A 13,482-nucleotide genomic window follows, 5' to 3' on the forward strand; every position below is an offset into this window, starting at 1 on the left:
CCGACTTCGGCTCAGGTCACGATTTCACAGCTCAGGAGTTCGAGCCCCGCGTCGGGCTCTGTGCTGACAGCTTGGGGCCCGGAGCCTGCTTCTGATTCTATGTCTCCCTCTCTCTCTGCCCCTAACCCACTCGCATTCTGTCTCTGTCTCTCTCAGAAATAAATAAGCATTAAAAAAAAAGAACTAAATTTACAAAAAACATTCTCTCTTCGTGTCTTTCTTGTCCAGGGAAGCTCCTCTCCTGATGCCCTTTGGCCTGCCCCCGCATGCCCGCCGAGCCCCCCACACTGTCCACTATACCTGCATCTCCGTGCATTGTTACTCTCTCTTCTTCCCACCTTCTTCTCCATGATCTACCAAAACCCACCAACTCTTGAGCTCACCACTCTCTCGCGCGGCCCTTCTTTGTCTCCTTCCCTTCACACCCAAATGTCCTCAGAGCATCTCCTCCCTTCAAGGCCTGCCCCACCTCACCACTCACCCACTCTATTCCCTTCTTGCCACCTTCCTCACGTCCCATCTATACTGCCCAACTTTCACGGGCACCAAGGAGCACCATGATGGCCAATCCCGGAGCCTCTTCACAGCCCCTGTCCTTTCGGACACCTGTGGGACCCAGCTCGGTGGCATTCTGGTCCCTGAAATGTGCCTCCGGCAAATCTGGCTCCGCCCAATCAGAATGTACCGCACCTCGACTCTTGTCTCTTGTGGCTGGCGGCGTGCGGCTCCTTCTGGCTGGAAAGCCCTCCTCCCCGTCTCCCCATGTCCTGATCCCACCCGTATTAGTCTGCCAGGGCTGCCGTAACAGAATGCCAGACTGGGTGGCTCAAACGACAGAAATTTGTCACAGTTCCGGAGGCTAGAAGTCCAAGGTCACGATGATCAGGGCATCGGTGGGTTTGGTGTCTCCTGAGGCCTCTCTGGGGCACCTGGGGGAGGGGGGAGGGGCTCAGTCGGTTAAGCGTCCAACTCTTCTTGGTTTTCCGCTCAGGTCCTGATCTCACAGTTTGCGAGCTGACGCCCCGAGGGGGGCTCTGCACTGACAGGGCGGACCCTGCTTGGGATTCTTGTCTCTCCCTCTCTCTACCCCTCCCCCGCTCACGCTAGCCCTCTCTCAAAATAAATAAACTTGGGGCGCCTGGGTGGCGCAGTCGGTTAAGCGTCCGACTTCAGCCAGGTCACGATCTCGCGGTCCGTGAGTTCGAGCCCCGCGTCAGGCTCTGGGCTGATGGCTCGGAGCCTGGAGCCTGTTGACGATTCTGTGTCTCCCTCTCTCTCTGACCCTCCCCCGTTCATGCTCTGTCTCTCTCTGTCCCAAAAAAATAAATAAATAACGTTGAAAAAATAAATAAACTAAAAAATTTTTTTTCTAAATCTCCTGAGGCCTCTGATTGGTTTGCAGTTGGCCGGCCAGCTTCCATCGTGTTCTCACATGGCCTTTGAGGGTCTCTGGTGTCTCTTGGTGTATCCCAAAGGACACCAGTCAGATTGCTTTAGGGCCCACACCAGCAAGCCTCATTTTAAGTTAATCACCACCATAAAGGCCCTGCCTCCAAAGAGTCATGTTGTGAAATACTGGGGTTAGGGCTTCCACATAGGAATTTTAGGTGAACGCAGTTCAGCCCATAACACCACCACTCACCTTCTAAGGCTGGATTTAGATGCCATCTCCTCCCCTTAGCTGGCAATCAGCACCCCTTCAATATTAAAACAAAAAATTTTTTTATGTTTATTTTTATCTGAGAGACAGAGACAAAGCGTGAGCAGGGGAGGGGCGGATGGAGAGGGAGACACAGAATCCAAAGCAGCTCCAGGCTCCGAGCTGTCAGCACAGAGCCCGACGCGGGGCTTGAACTCACAAACCGTGAGATCACGCCCTGAGCCGAAGTCGGACACCCAATCGACTGAGCCACCCAGGCGCCCCTCCCCTTCAATCTTCTTGTAACAGTTTATTTGCTCCCTAGCACTCTCTGCCCTGTTACCATACAAGGGAATGAAAGTAATAATGTCTGCTGTTCACTGAGCTCGGGGGCTATTATGTGCCAGGTAGACATTAACTCAGGCCTTACTGTGTGTGTAACGTGTTACCAGCGACTCTGAATCCTCACCGCGGCGCTGCGAGTTAAGCAATATTATTTACCCCCATTTTACAGAAGAGGGAACTGAGGCACAGACATGCCGAGTTACGTATCCAACGTCATGTAGCTAGTACGTTGCACTGGTGGGTGTCCAAACTCAGCTGGCCCTGGCTTCAGAGTCTGTCAGCACTGCACTTGGGGCCTTTTCGGTTCGACAGGTACCCAGGCCTACTCCGTGTCAGGCTTCGTTCTTGGCGCGGGGGGTACAGGAGGGAAGAGATGCGACCAAAAAACCCTGCCCTTGTGGAGGCTTGTGGTAATGGTACGGTTCTAGATTTTACTGCGGCGGTAGGTCCATGAAGTTACACATGTGATAAAGCTATATAGAACTACACGCACACACACACACACACACGCGCGCACACGAAGTTACACATGTGATAAAGCTATAGAACTGCACACACACAGATGAGTGCACATCTAGCGAGTGACATCTAAGCTCTTTGGATTGTTCCAATGTCAATTTCCTGGTTTTGATATTATAGCAATGCAAGACGATAATGCTAGAGGCTGAGTGAAGGGTGCACAGGATCTCTCTGTAGATTTTTGTGCGTTCTTGTGAATCCCTGAGTCTTTCAAAATAAAGAGTTAAAAAAAAAAAATCTCCCTGCCCTCATTGAGCTTATGTGGAATTAGGACGATAAAGAAATACGTGCTGTGACATACTAGATGGTGGTAAGTGTTATCATGAAAAGCGGGGAATGGGGATCCGGAGTGTTGGGGAATGAATGGTCTCTCGTGAGTGGAGACATTTGAGCCCTGACTTGCAGGAGGTGTGGAAAGCAGCCGTGGGGTACCTGGGGGAATGGAGTCCCAGGGCGGGAGAACACCTGGTGTAAGGCCATGAAGGGAACTGTGTCTGACGTGTTTAAGGAAGAGCAAGGAGGTCAGTGAGGCTTTAGCAAAGTAAGTGAGAGGGAGGACAGCACGAGGCTGGGTGAGAGAACTAATGTCCGACCAACTGGGTAGGGCCTTTGAGGCCACTGCAAATTCCTGTGCTTGCTTTCTTTTTTTTTTTTTAATTGTTGTGTATTTATTTATTTTGAGAGAGAGAGAGAGAGAGAGAGGGCAAGGGTGGGGCAGAGAGAAGGAGAGACAGAATCCCAAGCAGGCCCAGTGCCATCAGCGCACAGCCCAACGCAGGGTTTGATCTCATGAACTGCGAGACCATGACCTGAGCTCAGATCAAGCGTTGGATGCTTAACCGACTGCGCCACCCAAGTGCCCCTGTACTTTCTTTTATGAGGAGAGGGATGGGGAGCCATTGGAGCGCGCTGAGCGGAGGAGCGCCATGATCTGCCTGAGGTCTTGAAAGGGTCGCTCTGGCTGCTGTAGGGAAGCCAGCAAGCGGGCAGAGCAGCGAGGAGCCTTAAATTAATCTAGGTGAGAGAGGGTGGCTCGGACCCGGGCAGAGGTGATGAGAAGTCCTCGGATTCTGGATAAATGTCAAAGTCAAGCGGACCAGATTTGCTGACAAACCAGATGCGGGATGTGAAAGGGACGGGTGGAAGATAGATTTTGGCCGAAGCGGCAGAAGAATGGAGTGCCATTTGCGGTGATGGGGAGGACTTTGAGTGAGCCAGTTAGGGGTGAAAAGGTCAGGAGTTCTGTTGGAGACGTACTAAGTTTAAGGCATCTATGAGACATCCAAGTGGATGCCAAGAAGGTGATCGGAGCTCAGGAGAGATCCAGGCTGGAGATACATGTTTGGGTGTCATCACCCAAGAGAGTATTTAGAGCTATGATATTGGATGAAATCGCCAAAGGAGGGAGTGTATATAGAAAAGAGAAGAGGTCCAAGGGCGCCTGGGTGGCTCAGTCAGTTAGGTATCCGACTCTTGGTTTCAGCTCAGGTCACGATCTCACGGGTTTGTGAGTTCGAGCCCCACAGGGGGCTCTGTGCTGACAGCGCGGAGCCTGCTTGGGATTCTGTCTCCCTCTCTTCTCTACCCTTCCCCTCCTCTTGCTGTCTCTCTCAAAGTAAATAAATAAACTTAAGAAAAAAATTAAAAAAAAAAAAAAGAGGAGGTCCAAAACCGAACCTCGGGGCTCTCCAATGTTAAAAAGGAATTGAGGTAAGGAAGAATCAGCAAAAGAAACTCAGAAGGGGTAGCGTGCGAGGAAGAATCAAAACCAGCTAGAACAAAGATTGCGCTCTAAAGCTGTTAAGAATTAAAAAGATGGTTGACCCCTCTCGGTACCTGCCCCCCGTGGCCCTGTGGGTGTGCAGGCCAGGGGCGGCCCCAAAGAGTAGGAGGCGGAGGGGGAGCAGGTGGGCAGGTCTGAGTGGCGATGGCACACTCCCCGGGAGAATCGGGATGGGCAGGAGACCGCAAGGATACGCCCAGGAGCTGTGGCATCCAAAGAGGAGCAAGCAGTAAAAAAAAAAAAAAATCTCAACATGGAAAATGCCAACCAAGAAAATAAAACAAAAGGATGCAATGGAGCAAGTTGCCAATAAAGGAGAGTCCTTGACTCTCCCTTTGGAAGCTGGTATATATCGTGTGCCTAGAGGAAACTGCAGGTGATTCCACGTTCGGCAGCCCATGCTGCAGTCTAGGTGGGGCACGATGGAGGCTTGCAGAGCCACAGGCAAGGGTGACAGAAGAGAATATGGCGGGGCGCCTGGGTGGCTCGGTCGGTTAAGTGTGGGACTCTTGGTTTTGGCTGAGGTCATGATCTCCCGGTTTTCTGGGTTCGAGCGCTGCCTTGGGCTCTGTGCTGACAGTGCAGAGCCTGCTTCGGATTCTCTGTCTCCCTCTCTCTCTCTGGCACCCCAGTTTATTTATTTTGAGAGAAAGAGAGTGAGCGAGTGGAGAAGGGGCAGAGAGAGAGAGAGAGGGAGAGACAGAATCCCAAGCAGGCTCCACACTGTCGGCGCACAGCCCAATGTGGGCCTTGAACTCACAAACTGTGAGATCATAACCTAAGCTGAAATCAAGAGCCCGATGCTTAACCAATTGAGCCACCCAGGTGCCCCACTGTCTCTGTCAAAATAAATAAATAAACTTAAAAAAAAAAAGAGAGAATATGGAAAGGATTGGGGAGGAGGTGAGACAGCTGAGGGAAAAGCAATCCGGTCATGGTCTGAGGACGGTTAGCACTTGACCCTGCGGCCGTGACCATCAGGATGAGTTTTGCCTCATATCTTGAATCTTGTTTTCCCTGAAGTTAACAGGAAGACATACCTGCTTCCTCAACTTACATGTTCTCAATGTACCTTTGTTATAAACCTTTTGGTGTTCCATGTCTCTTGTGGGTCTCCTGTTACCAGCTTCTAACTGAATGTTATATTTTGACCCAATCTGTAGGATTGTGTCAGCAGGGGAGTTTTACCCTATTGTACAGCAAGATGCTCATCATACATTGTGAAGTTAATAAAGCAGTTTAAAGAGGCAAAAAAAAAAAAAAAAAAAAAAAGATTTGTGTAAGCTCTCAGCACCGTGTCAATCGCACCCTCAACCTAGGGTAAATGGTAGCTATAATGATGATAATGATGGTGATTCAGCAACTAAAGGCTTATTTGCTGCTCCTCTGGGCCACCAAAAACAAAATACTGGCTCTCAAATAAATAATAAAAATCCAGGTTAAGAAGCCTGAGGTCTCACTTCAGTTAAACATAAAATTATCTGGATGAGGGTCTGAATTTAAAAACTGGATGGGATTAAAGTAACCAAAGTTTTGCTGTTAAAAAAAATGGTTATTAGGGGCACCTGGGTGGCTCAGTCGATTAAGTGGCTGACTCTTGATTTCGGCTCAGGGCATGATCTCACAGTCCGTGAGATCTATCCCTGCCCTGCATTGGGCTCCCCGCTGAACTTGGAGCCTGCTTGGGATTCTCTCTATCCTTCTCTCTGCGCCTCCCCTCCTCTCGTGTGTGTGTGTGTGTGTGTGTGTGTGTGCACTCTCAAAATAAAATGTTTATTTATTTTGAGAGAGAGCATGAATGGGAGAGGGGCAGAGAGAGAGAGAGAGAGAGAATGAGAATATGAAGCAGGCTGCAGGCTCTGAGCTGCCAGCACAGAGCCTGATGCAGGACTTGAACCCACAGACCTCAAGATCATGACCTAAGCTGAAATCGGTCGCCCAACCGAGCCACCCAGGTGCCCCAAAATAAATAAACATTTTAAAAAATGGTTATTAGGGGCGCCTGGGTGGCTCAGTCGGTTAAGCGTCCCACTTCAGCTCAGGTCACGATCTCACGGTCCGTCAGTTCGAGCCCCGCATCGGGCTCTGGGCTGATGGCTCAGAGCCTGGAGCCTGCTTCCGATTCTGTGTCTCCCTCTCTCTCTGCCCCTCCCCCGTTCATGCTCTGTCTCTCTCTGTCTCAAAAATAAATAAAAATGTTAAAAAAAAATTAAAAAAATAAAAAAAAATTAAAAAATGGTTATTAAATTTGGCTCAAACTTCCTATTGTTTGCGTATTTCCTCTCTAGACCTAAGCCACCAGCATCCAGTTGCTCAAGACAGAAACCTGGACCAAGTCCTGTTAATGTCAAAATCATCTCTTGATTTTATTTCTTCTTATTCAACATCCCCGGGGACTACTTTACTTTGGGCCATTTCTTTTTTTAAGATTTCATTTTTAAGTAATCTCCACACCCAATGTTGGGGCTCGAACTCACAACCCCAAGATCAAGAGTCACATGCTCTACGGACTGAGCCAGCCAGGCCCCCCCGGGCCAGTTTCTTGCCCAGACTATTTCCAAATTCTCTCCCACCTAGTTTGTTCTACCATCTGTCACTGTACTCCAATATAGGGATTCCTAACTATTTCTGTGCTGTGGAGTCCTTTGGCAGTCAGATGAAGTTTATTTTCAGAATGTTTTTAAATGCATAAGACAGAGTACATAGGATTACAAAGAAAAGCAACTACACTGTAATAGTTATCAAAATATTTTCTAAAAGAAATGTGTGCTGTAATAACATATGAGCTTCTTTTTAATTGTTTGTTTGTTTGTTTGTTTATTTATTTATTTATTGAGAGAGAGAGAGAAAGAGAGAGAGAACCATCGGCGTAAGGGCAGAGAGAGAGCAAGTGAGGGAATCCCAAGCAGGCTCCCCATTGTCTGCACAGAGCCCGACTCAGGACTAGATCCCACGAACCCCGAGATCATGACCTGAGCCAAAATCAAGAGTTGGATGCTTAAGTGACTTGAGTCACCCAGGCTCCCCATTTTTTAATAATTTTATTAAAAATTTTTTTTAATGTTTATTTTTGAGAGAGAGCATGCGCATGCACACACACACACGCGCACGCGCGGTGGGGAGGGGCAGAGAGAGAGGGAGACACAGAACTCAAAGCAGACTCCAGGCTCTATGCTGTCAGCCCTTAGCCCGACACAGGGCTTGAACTCACAAACTGTGAGATCATGACCTGAGCTGAAGTCGGATGCTTAACCGACTGGGCCACCCAGGTGCCCCTAAAGTTTATCTATTTATTCTGAAAGAAGGAGAGAGAGAGAGAGAGAGAGAATGAGCAGGGAAGGGGAAGAGAGAGAGAGAGAGAGAGAGAGAGAAAGAGAGAATCCCAGGCAGGCTCCGCAATGTCAGTGCAGAGCCTGATGCGGGGCTCAATCCCACCCTGAGCCAAGGTCAAGAGTCAGTGCTTAACCGACTGAGCCACCCAAGTGCCCCGGACATATAGGCTTCTTAACACAGTTCCACTTATGGGCCTAATAACTATAGTTTACCCTTGAACAACGCAGGAGTTAGGGGTGCTGACCCTATGCAGTGTAAAATCTACGTGTAACTTTTGACTCCCCAAAAACTTAATAGCCTACTGCTGACCAGAAGCCTTACTGCTAACACAAACTGTTGATTTACACATATTCCATATGTTATATGTATTATATACTATATCCTTATGATAAAGTATGCTAGAAAAAAGTTTATTAAGAAAATCACCAAAGAAAATATTTATAGTACTGTATCCATCAAAAAAATCCACATATAAGTGGACCCAGGCAGTTCAAGTCCACGTTGTTGAAAGGCCAACTGTCCTATAATTCCAAACAAGTGATGAATGTGTAAATGGTATTTCAAGACATCTGCATCAAATGCAATGTGACATGAAACCATCTTTGATTTCTACTGGTGACAAAGTCATAGGTACTGTTGACGCGACTATAGTATGTTGCCTACCTTTGTAAAGAAAGTGCTAAATTTCAGACAGTTTGATAAAAACAAGTTGTGATTTTTTTTTCCCATCCAAGTTCATGTATACTGTGAACTCTATAAATGGACCATTTGTGGACCCCAGGTTAAAAACCCTTACCTTAATCTTCTGGTGCAAAATGGCCTGAAGTGACTGCAAAGATACACAGAGGATTTTGTTTCTTTTTTATTTCATTTTAGAGAGACACAGAGAGCGCACAAGCAGCGGGAAGGGGGCAGAGGGAATCTTAAGCAGGTTCCACGCTCAGCGCACAGCCCAAGTGGGGCTCAATCCCACGACCTCGGGATCAGGACCTGAGGCTAAATTAAGAGTGTGACAGTCATCCGACTGAGCCACCCAGGCGTCCCAAAAGTTTTTTATTTTTTTTAATGTTTTTTTTTTTAATTTATTTTTGAGACAGAGAGACACAGAGCGTGAGTAGGGGAGGGGCAGAGAGAGAGGGAGACACAGAATCCGAAGCAGGCTCCAGGCTCTGAGCTGTCAGCACGGAGCCTGACGCGGGGCTCGAACTCAAGGACTGTGAGATCATGACCTGAGCTGAAGTCGGACGCTCAACCGACTGAGCCACCCAGGCGCCCCCAAAAGTTTGTTTTTAAATGTGGAGAAGAAAAACATGGAATCGGGGATCATCAACATCCAAAACGCATGTCATTAATTCCTATGCATTTTGCAAAGCGGGCTAAAAGTCCGTCTGGGATTCCTAGCAGCCAAGGAAAAGGTTATCTCGAAATTTCTCAGCTTAGACCTTGATTAGCAGCAACCTCTTGCCTAGACCTCCCGGACCCACCCAGTGCAGCCCTCGCCACCCTCCCTTGCTTTCTCCAACATCACCATCCCTTCCCGTCCAGCACGGCCCAGCCAGCCAGCTCGAAACCATGCTAGAGGTCGAGATAAGACCGAGATGCGCACCGCCAGGCCACCCCGGCGGAGGTTAACCCTCGGCGCTCTGCTTCCTAAACCCAGGACCGAAGTCCCTTGCACTCGGACGTGACGTATCCCCCACCCGCCCTTGGAGTTAGCCCCGCCCACTCTGCTCTTTCTGCCCTCGGAAGGGCTACCACTTCGGCTCTTACCACGGCCTGTGCGCCTCACCCACGAAGCAGGGTGCCCTGCTCCCGAGGGCCCCACTTACGGAAGTGGCGTAAAACGAATTCCATTTCGCACGGACGAGCGCGATTTGCCGAGTTCCCACGAGAGCGCGCACGCGCACGCGTGCGGGGCTGAGGCAGAAAGGGCGGCCAGAGACGGCCATCGGCCAATGGCAGCAGCTTCCAAGCTCCGCCTCCGGCAACGTCTTCTAAATACGTCCTTCCGCCCGCTTCCTTCTTTTCCTTCTTCGCCATCCTTGCGTGCGCCGCTGGTCGTTTCTCGCCATGGTAAGTTTATCCGTAACCATCGGCCCCGGGGTGCTTTCGCGAGACTTGAGGCTTCCGCGATCTCGCAGGCACCGTACGCTGTATGGAGGTGCTGGGGCCTTTTAAAGGCTTTTTCTAGAGAAGGCCGAGTTTGGCCACGGCTCCAGCTACAGGCCTGGCGGGAAACTAGCAAGTGACGGAGAACCTAAGGTGGGGGGGGGGGGGGGGCGGCGCTTTGTGCTCCAGGCCGCTGCCCAGGCTAGCAGGGGTTCCCCCTGCCCTTCGCCCTTCTGGAGCGAACTGTGATTCTGGGACAGAGAGAGAAGTCGGGGGGATCCACTCCAGATACCGTGGCCCAACCTTGGGGCACGTGGGACGTGCCAGGCATCGAGAAGGGAATGTGGTCAGCTGGCTTGAGGAAACTTTTTAAGTTGGCTGCCGGCTGCATACCAAACTAGGCGCTTACAGGACTTTTAATTCTTTGTTCGAGGATTTAAGTATCTCCCCCGTGGAAGCACCTGGAGGAAGGGGTGCTCTAGTGTGAATCTATATGCCATTAGGGCGTTCAACCTAAAATGCCAACTGAGGACAATTATGGTCGTGGATTTTAACCTGTGATAGGTTTCTTAGAACATAAAATTGCCTTCTGCTTCTAGGTGTGGAGAGAGAGGATCGGTAACTGGTTGTTTTAGTTGACAGAAAATTTACAACTGCTACCGTGAGCTGGGAGAGAGGAGTGTAGTCCTTGCCTTCTTTGTAATGGCCCCTGTTATTATGCAAGGGTGTGTTGGACCACGTTGGCCAGACGAGACTACCACTCCTGCCATTTCCAGATTGTTCTGCATTCTGAAGGGGGGGGGGGTGGTTGGGGTTGGACTTAGATGACCCAAGTACTTAAAGCCAAAAACGCAATGAGAAATTGGGAAAGTCATCCTTGAAAATTATGTGTTAAGTACAGTTAGAATTAATACCAAAATGGTCAGTGGGTTAGAATAGATTTATTGACGGTCGAGGACTTTGTGTATATTTTAATTACTCTTGGCATGACCCTTGAAATTAGGTACCTGTTGTACATAGTGCACTGAGACTAGTTGGCTTGCAAGTGACAGATTGTTCTGGGTGACCAAAAGCTTGTGTCCTTGGGGCCCCTGGATAACTCAGTGGGTTGGGCGGCCAGCTACAGCTCAGGTCATGATCTCGTGGTCTGTGAGTTCGAGCCCCATGTCGGGCTCTGTGCTGAGAGCTGGGAGCCTGGAACCTGCTTCCGATTCTGTGTCTCCCTCTCTCTCTGCCCCTTCCCTGCTTGTTCTCTGTCTCTCTCTCAAAAATAATAATAAACAATAAAAAATTTTTTTTAAAAAAAGCTTGTGTTCTTTTGTGAAAACCAAGTTCCTCAGCCATCCCCAGTGGTCCTCTGGGTCCTGGGTGACAGCAGGGAAGAGTGGAAGGCACCCTAGCCTTGGAGCATAGATGACCTGAGCTTGAATCCCAGGTCTGCACATTAATACTCTGATTTGGGGTAGGTTACTTACTTTTCTGACTCTTGGTGGTTTTTATTTGAACAGTGGGAATTATATATCTGCCTCTAGAAATTGTAAGAAGCAGCACAAAGGGCGTGATGGGTGGGTTTAGCATTGAGAAGGTTGTTTTTGGTATAGATAAAGCATTCAAATGTTTGTGGATTGAGGGAGTTCCTGACTTTGAATCTTTTGAGCAAGCTCTGGTGTTGCTGTCTAAATTGATTACCTTTTTGGGGCGCCTGGGTGGCTCAGTTGGTTAAGTGTCTGACTTGACTTTGGCTCAGGTCATGATCTCGCCGTTCATATGAGTTTGAGCCCCGCATCAGGCTCTGTGCTGACAGCTCAGAACCTGGAGCCTGCTTCAGATTCTGTGTCTCTTTTTCTCTCTCCCCCTGCCATGCTCATGCTCTGCCTCTCTCAAAAATAAGTAAAACATTTTGAAAAAATTTTAATTGGTTACCTTTTCTTCCCAGTCTTCTCACAAGACTTTCAGGATCAAGCGATTCCTGGCCAAGAAACAAAAGCAGAATCGTCCCATTCCCCAGTGGATTCGGATGAAAACTGGTAATAAAATCAGGTAAGGACCCCCCCACACACACACCCCGCCCTGTAATCACCTGCGTCTTTTGTGGGGTTGTTGTTTTGTTTTAATGTGCTTCCTCTGTGTTTCTGGACAGAAACCCAGCCCACCTCTGGGATTAAGGGCAGACACTCCAATATTTAATTTCCTGTTGTCTTTAGTCTGAGCCAGAACGTAAAATGGAAGGCTGTCTTGTTGCTCGCCTAGTCCATCTTTGAGGTGTTTATCTTTTCTAAAAGATTGGAAGATTGCCCTCTACTGCAGAAGTAGTTGAATTGATGGTTTTGGAAAAAAGGTGGAATTGCTAGAATTTCGACAGAAGGCCTCTGGGGTCATCTAGGCTAACAGGCAAAGCAGGCTCCATGCCCTCAGTGCAGAGAGAGAGGGAGAGAGGGAATCCCAAGCAGGTTCGACACTGTCAGTGTGGAGCCCGATGTGGGGCTTGAACTCAGGAACCGGGAGATCATGACCTGAGCCAAAATCAAGAGTCACTTAACCAACTGAGCCACCCAGGCGCTGCCCTCATACAACACTGAGAAAAGAGCATTGAGCCTCTTGGCGAAGTGGTTACTTGGGCAGGTCAGCCCTTCTATAAGCTTGCTGCAGTTCCGTTGAGAACATTGGACATCCATAGTAAAGCCCTTTTTAAATGGATTGACATGAACATCGGTTTCTCTGTCCTATCCCCACCTGGTGGTGGGGCCTGCTGTTACGGGTTATTGTGAGGAGTGAAAGAAATGTATATTTCAGAGTATACACTTGGCCCAGAGAAACTGGCACAATTGTAGGATTTTTCTCTTCCCTCAGCTGCCTTGCAACTTTTAAAGTGTGTTAAAGCAGGTTGCAATTACAGTGCTTCGTTTTGTGGAAGTACTGACATTATCCTGCTGAAAGAAAAACAGTGTTGATCATTTTTGATTTTGCCTCTCTAAGGGTAAAATCAGGACAGATTGACACGGACAATTCTGAGGAGCTTTCACTCTGCACGTCACTTGCTTTGATACTGAAATGATTGGGGGTGTTAATCTATTGGAAAGATTCTGCAGATGCTGTTTTGATGTTTTGAAAGACGGGAGGTTCGAAAATAAAGATGTCTGGGTCTCCCCAGGGATGTTGAATCACAAGTAGGTGTGCGTACTCTTGGCAGGGGAAAGAACTTCCCCACCAGTCCAGTCTCAAGAACCAGTGTGTTTTCTTGGCCTGGAATCCTTTGGAGAGGCAAAAATTTGATGTGACCAGTTCTTAAACACATCCAGCAAGTCACTTTTTACTCTCCAAAGAGCTCCAAACGTGTTAAGGGAAGGCAAACTGGGAGCCTGTTGAAGTCAGACTGCCTTTGTAACCCGCAGTTTCCTTCTGTGCAGATACAACTCCAAGAGGCGGCATTGGAGAAGAACGAAGCTGGGTCTGTAAGGGTTCGAACACGAGATGGCACACGTTTATGCCGCCTGAAAGTCATACGTTTCTATTCCATCACCTCCCTGCTGCCTGACCAGTAGATCTGTTTTATCAGGAAATTGACTTTTCTCTGTTATGATGCTTCTTCTGCTCCTGTAGGTTGGTTCAGTAATAAACATGTGAGACATTTTGGTTGAACTGCTGCTGTGTTCTGATTTGTGAAGGACTGACTTCCTCCTGTCAGATCTCCCATAGCGCTGTCCGGTAGAACTTTGTGCAGTGATAGAAATGTCCTTTGACTACTGAGTATTGG

The 13,482-nt window shown here is 48.7% G+C and overlaps 1 protein-coding gene, 1 non-coding gene and 1 pseudogene across 2 annotated transcripts; all 3 read left to right on the forward strand.

The window, feature by feature from the left end:
• The first annotated feature begins 4,318 nt into the window (after nt 1–4,318).
• Nucleotides 4,319–4,784, forward strand: LOC145713719 (protein BEX1-like; annotated as a pseudogene).
• A 4,775-nt stretch (nt 4,785–9,559) lies between these two features.
• On the forward strand, nt 9,560–13,367 carry RPL39 (ribosomal protein L39). The gene is made up of 3 exons (XM_081794166.1): nt 9,560–9,692; nt 11,665–11,768; nt 13,136–13,367. The coding sequence occupies exons 1-3, from the start codon at nt 9,690–9,692 to the stop codon at nt 13,182–13,184; spliced, it is 156 nt and encodes a 51-aa protein (XP_081650292.1). The 5' UTR covers nt 9,560–9,689; the 3' UTR covers nt 13,185–13,367.
• LOC145714773 (small nucleolar RNA SNORA69) lies at nt 12,605–12,736 on the forward strand. Its single transcript, XR_014136980.1, has one exon. It is a non-coding gene; the product is annotated as a small nucleolar RNA SNORA69 (small nucleolar RNA).
• Nucleotides 13,368–13,482: the final 115 nt, after the last annotated feature.

This window comes from Panthera onca, chromosome X (genome assembly GCF_046562875.1).
Source record: "Panthera onca isolate mPanOnc1 chromosome X, mPanOnc1 haplotype 2, whole genome shotgun sequence".
NCBI classification, from domain to species: Eukaryota; Metazoa; Chordata; class Mammalia; order Carnivora; family Felidae; genus Panthera; species Panthera onca.

What these genes read in the sequence shown, in the direction of transcription:
- RPL39 (XM_081794166.1), top strand. An exon ending in AAAACTGGTAATAAAATCAG is followed by an intron (nt 11,769 to 13,135) that starts GTAAGGACCCCC and finishes CCTTCTGTGCAG; the next exon opens with ATACAACTCCAAGAGGCGGC.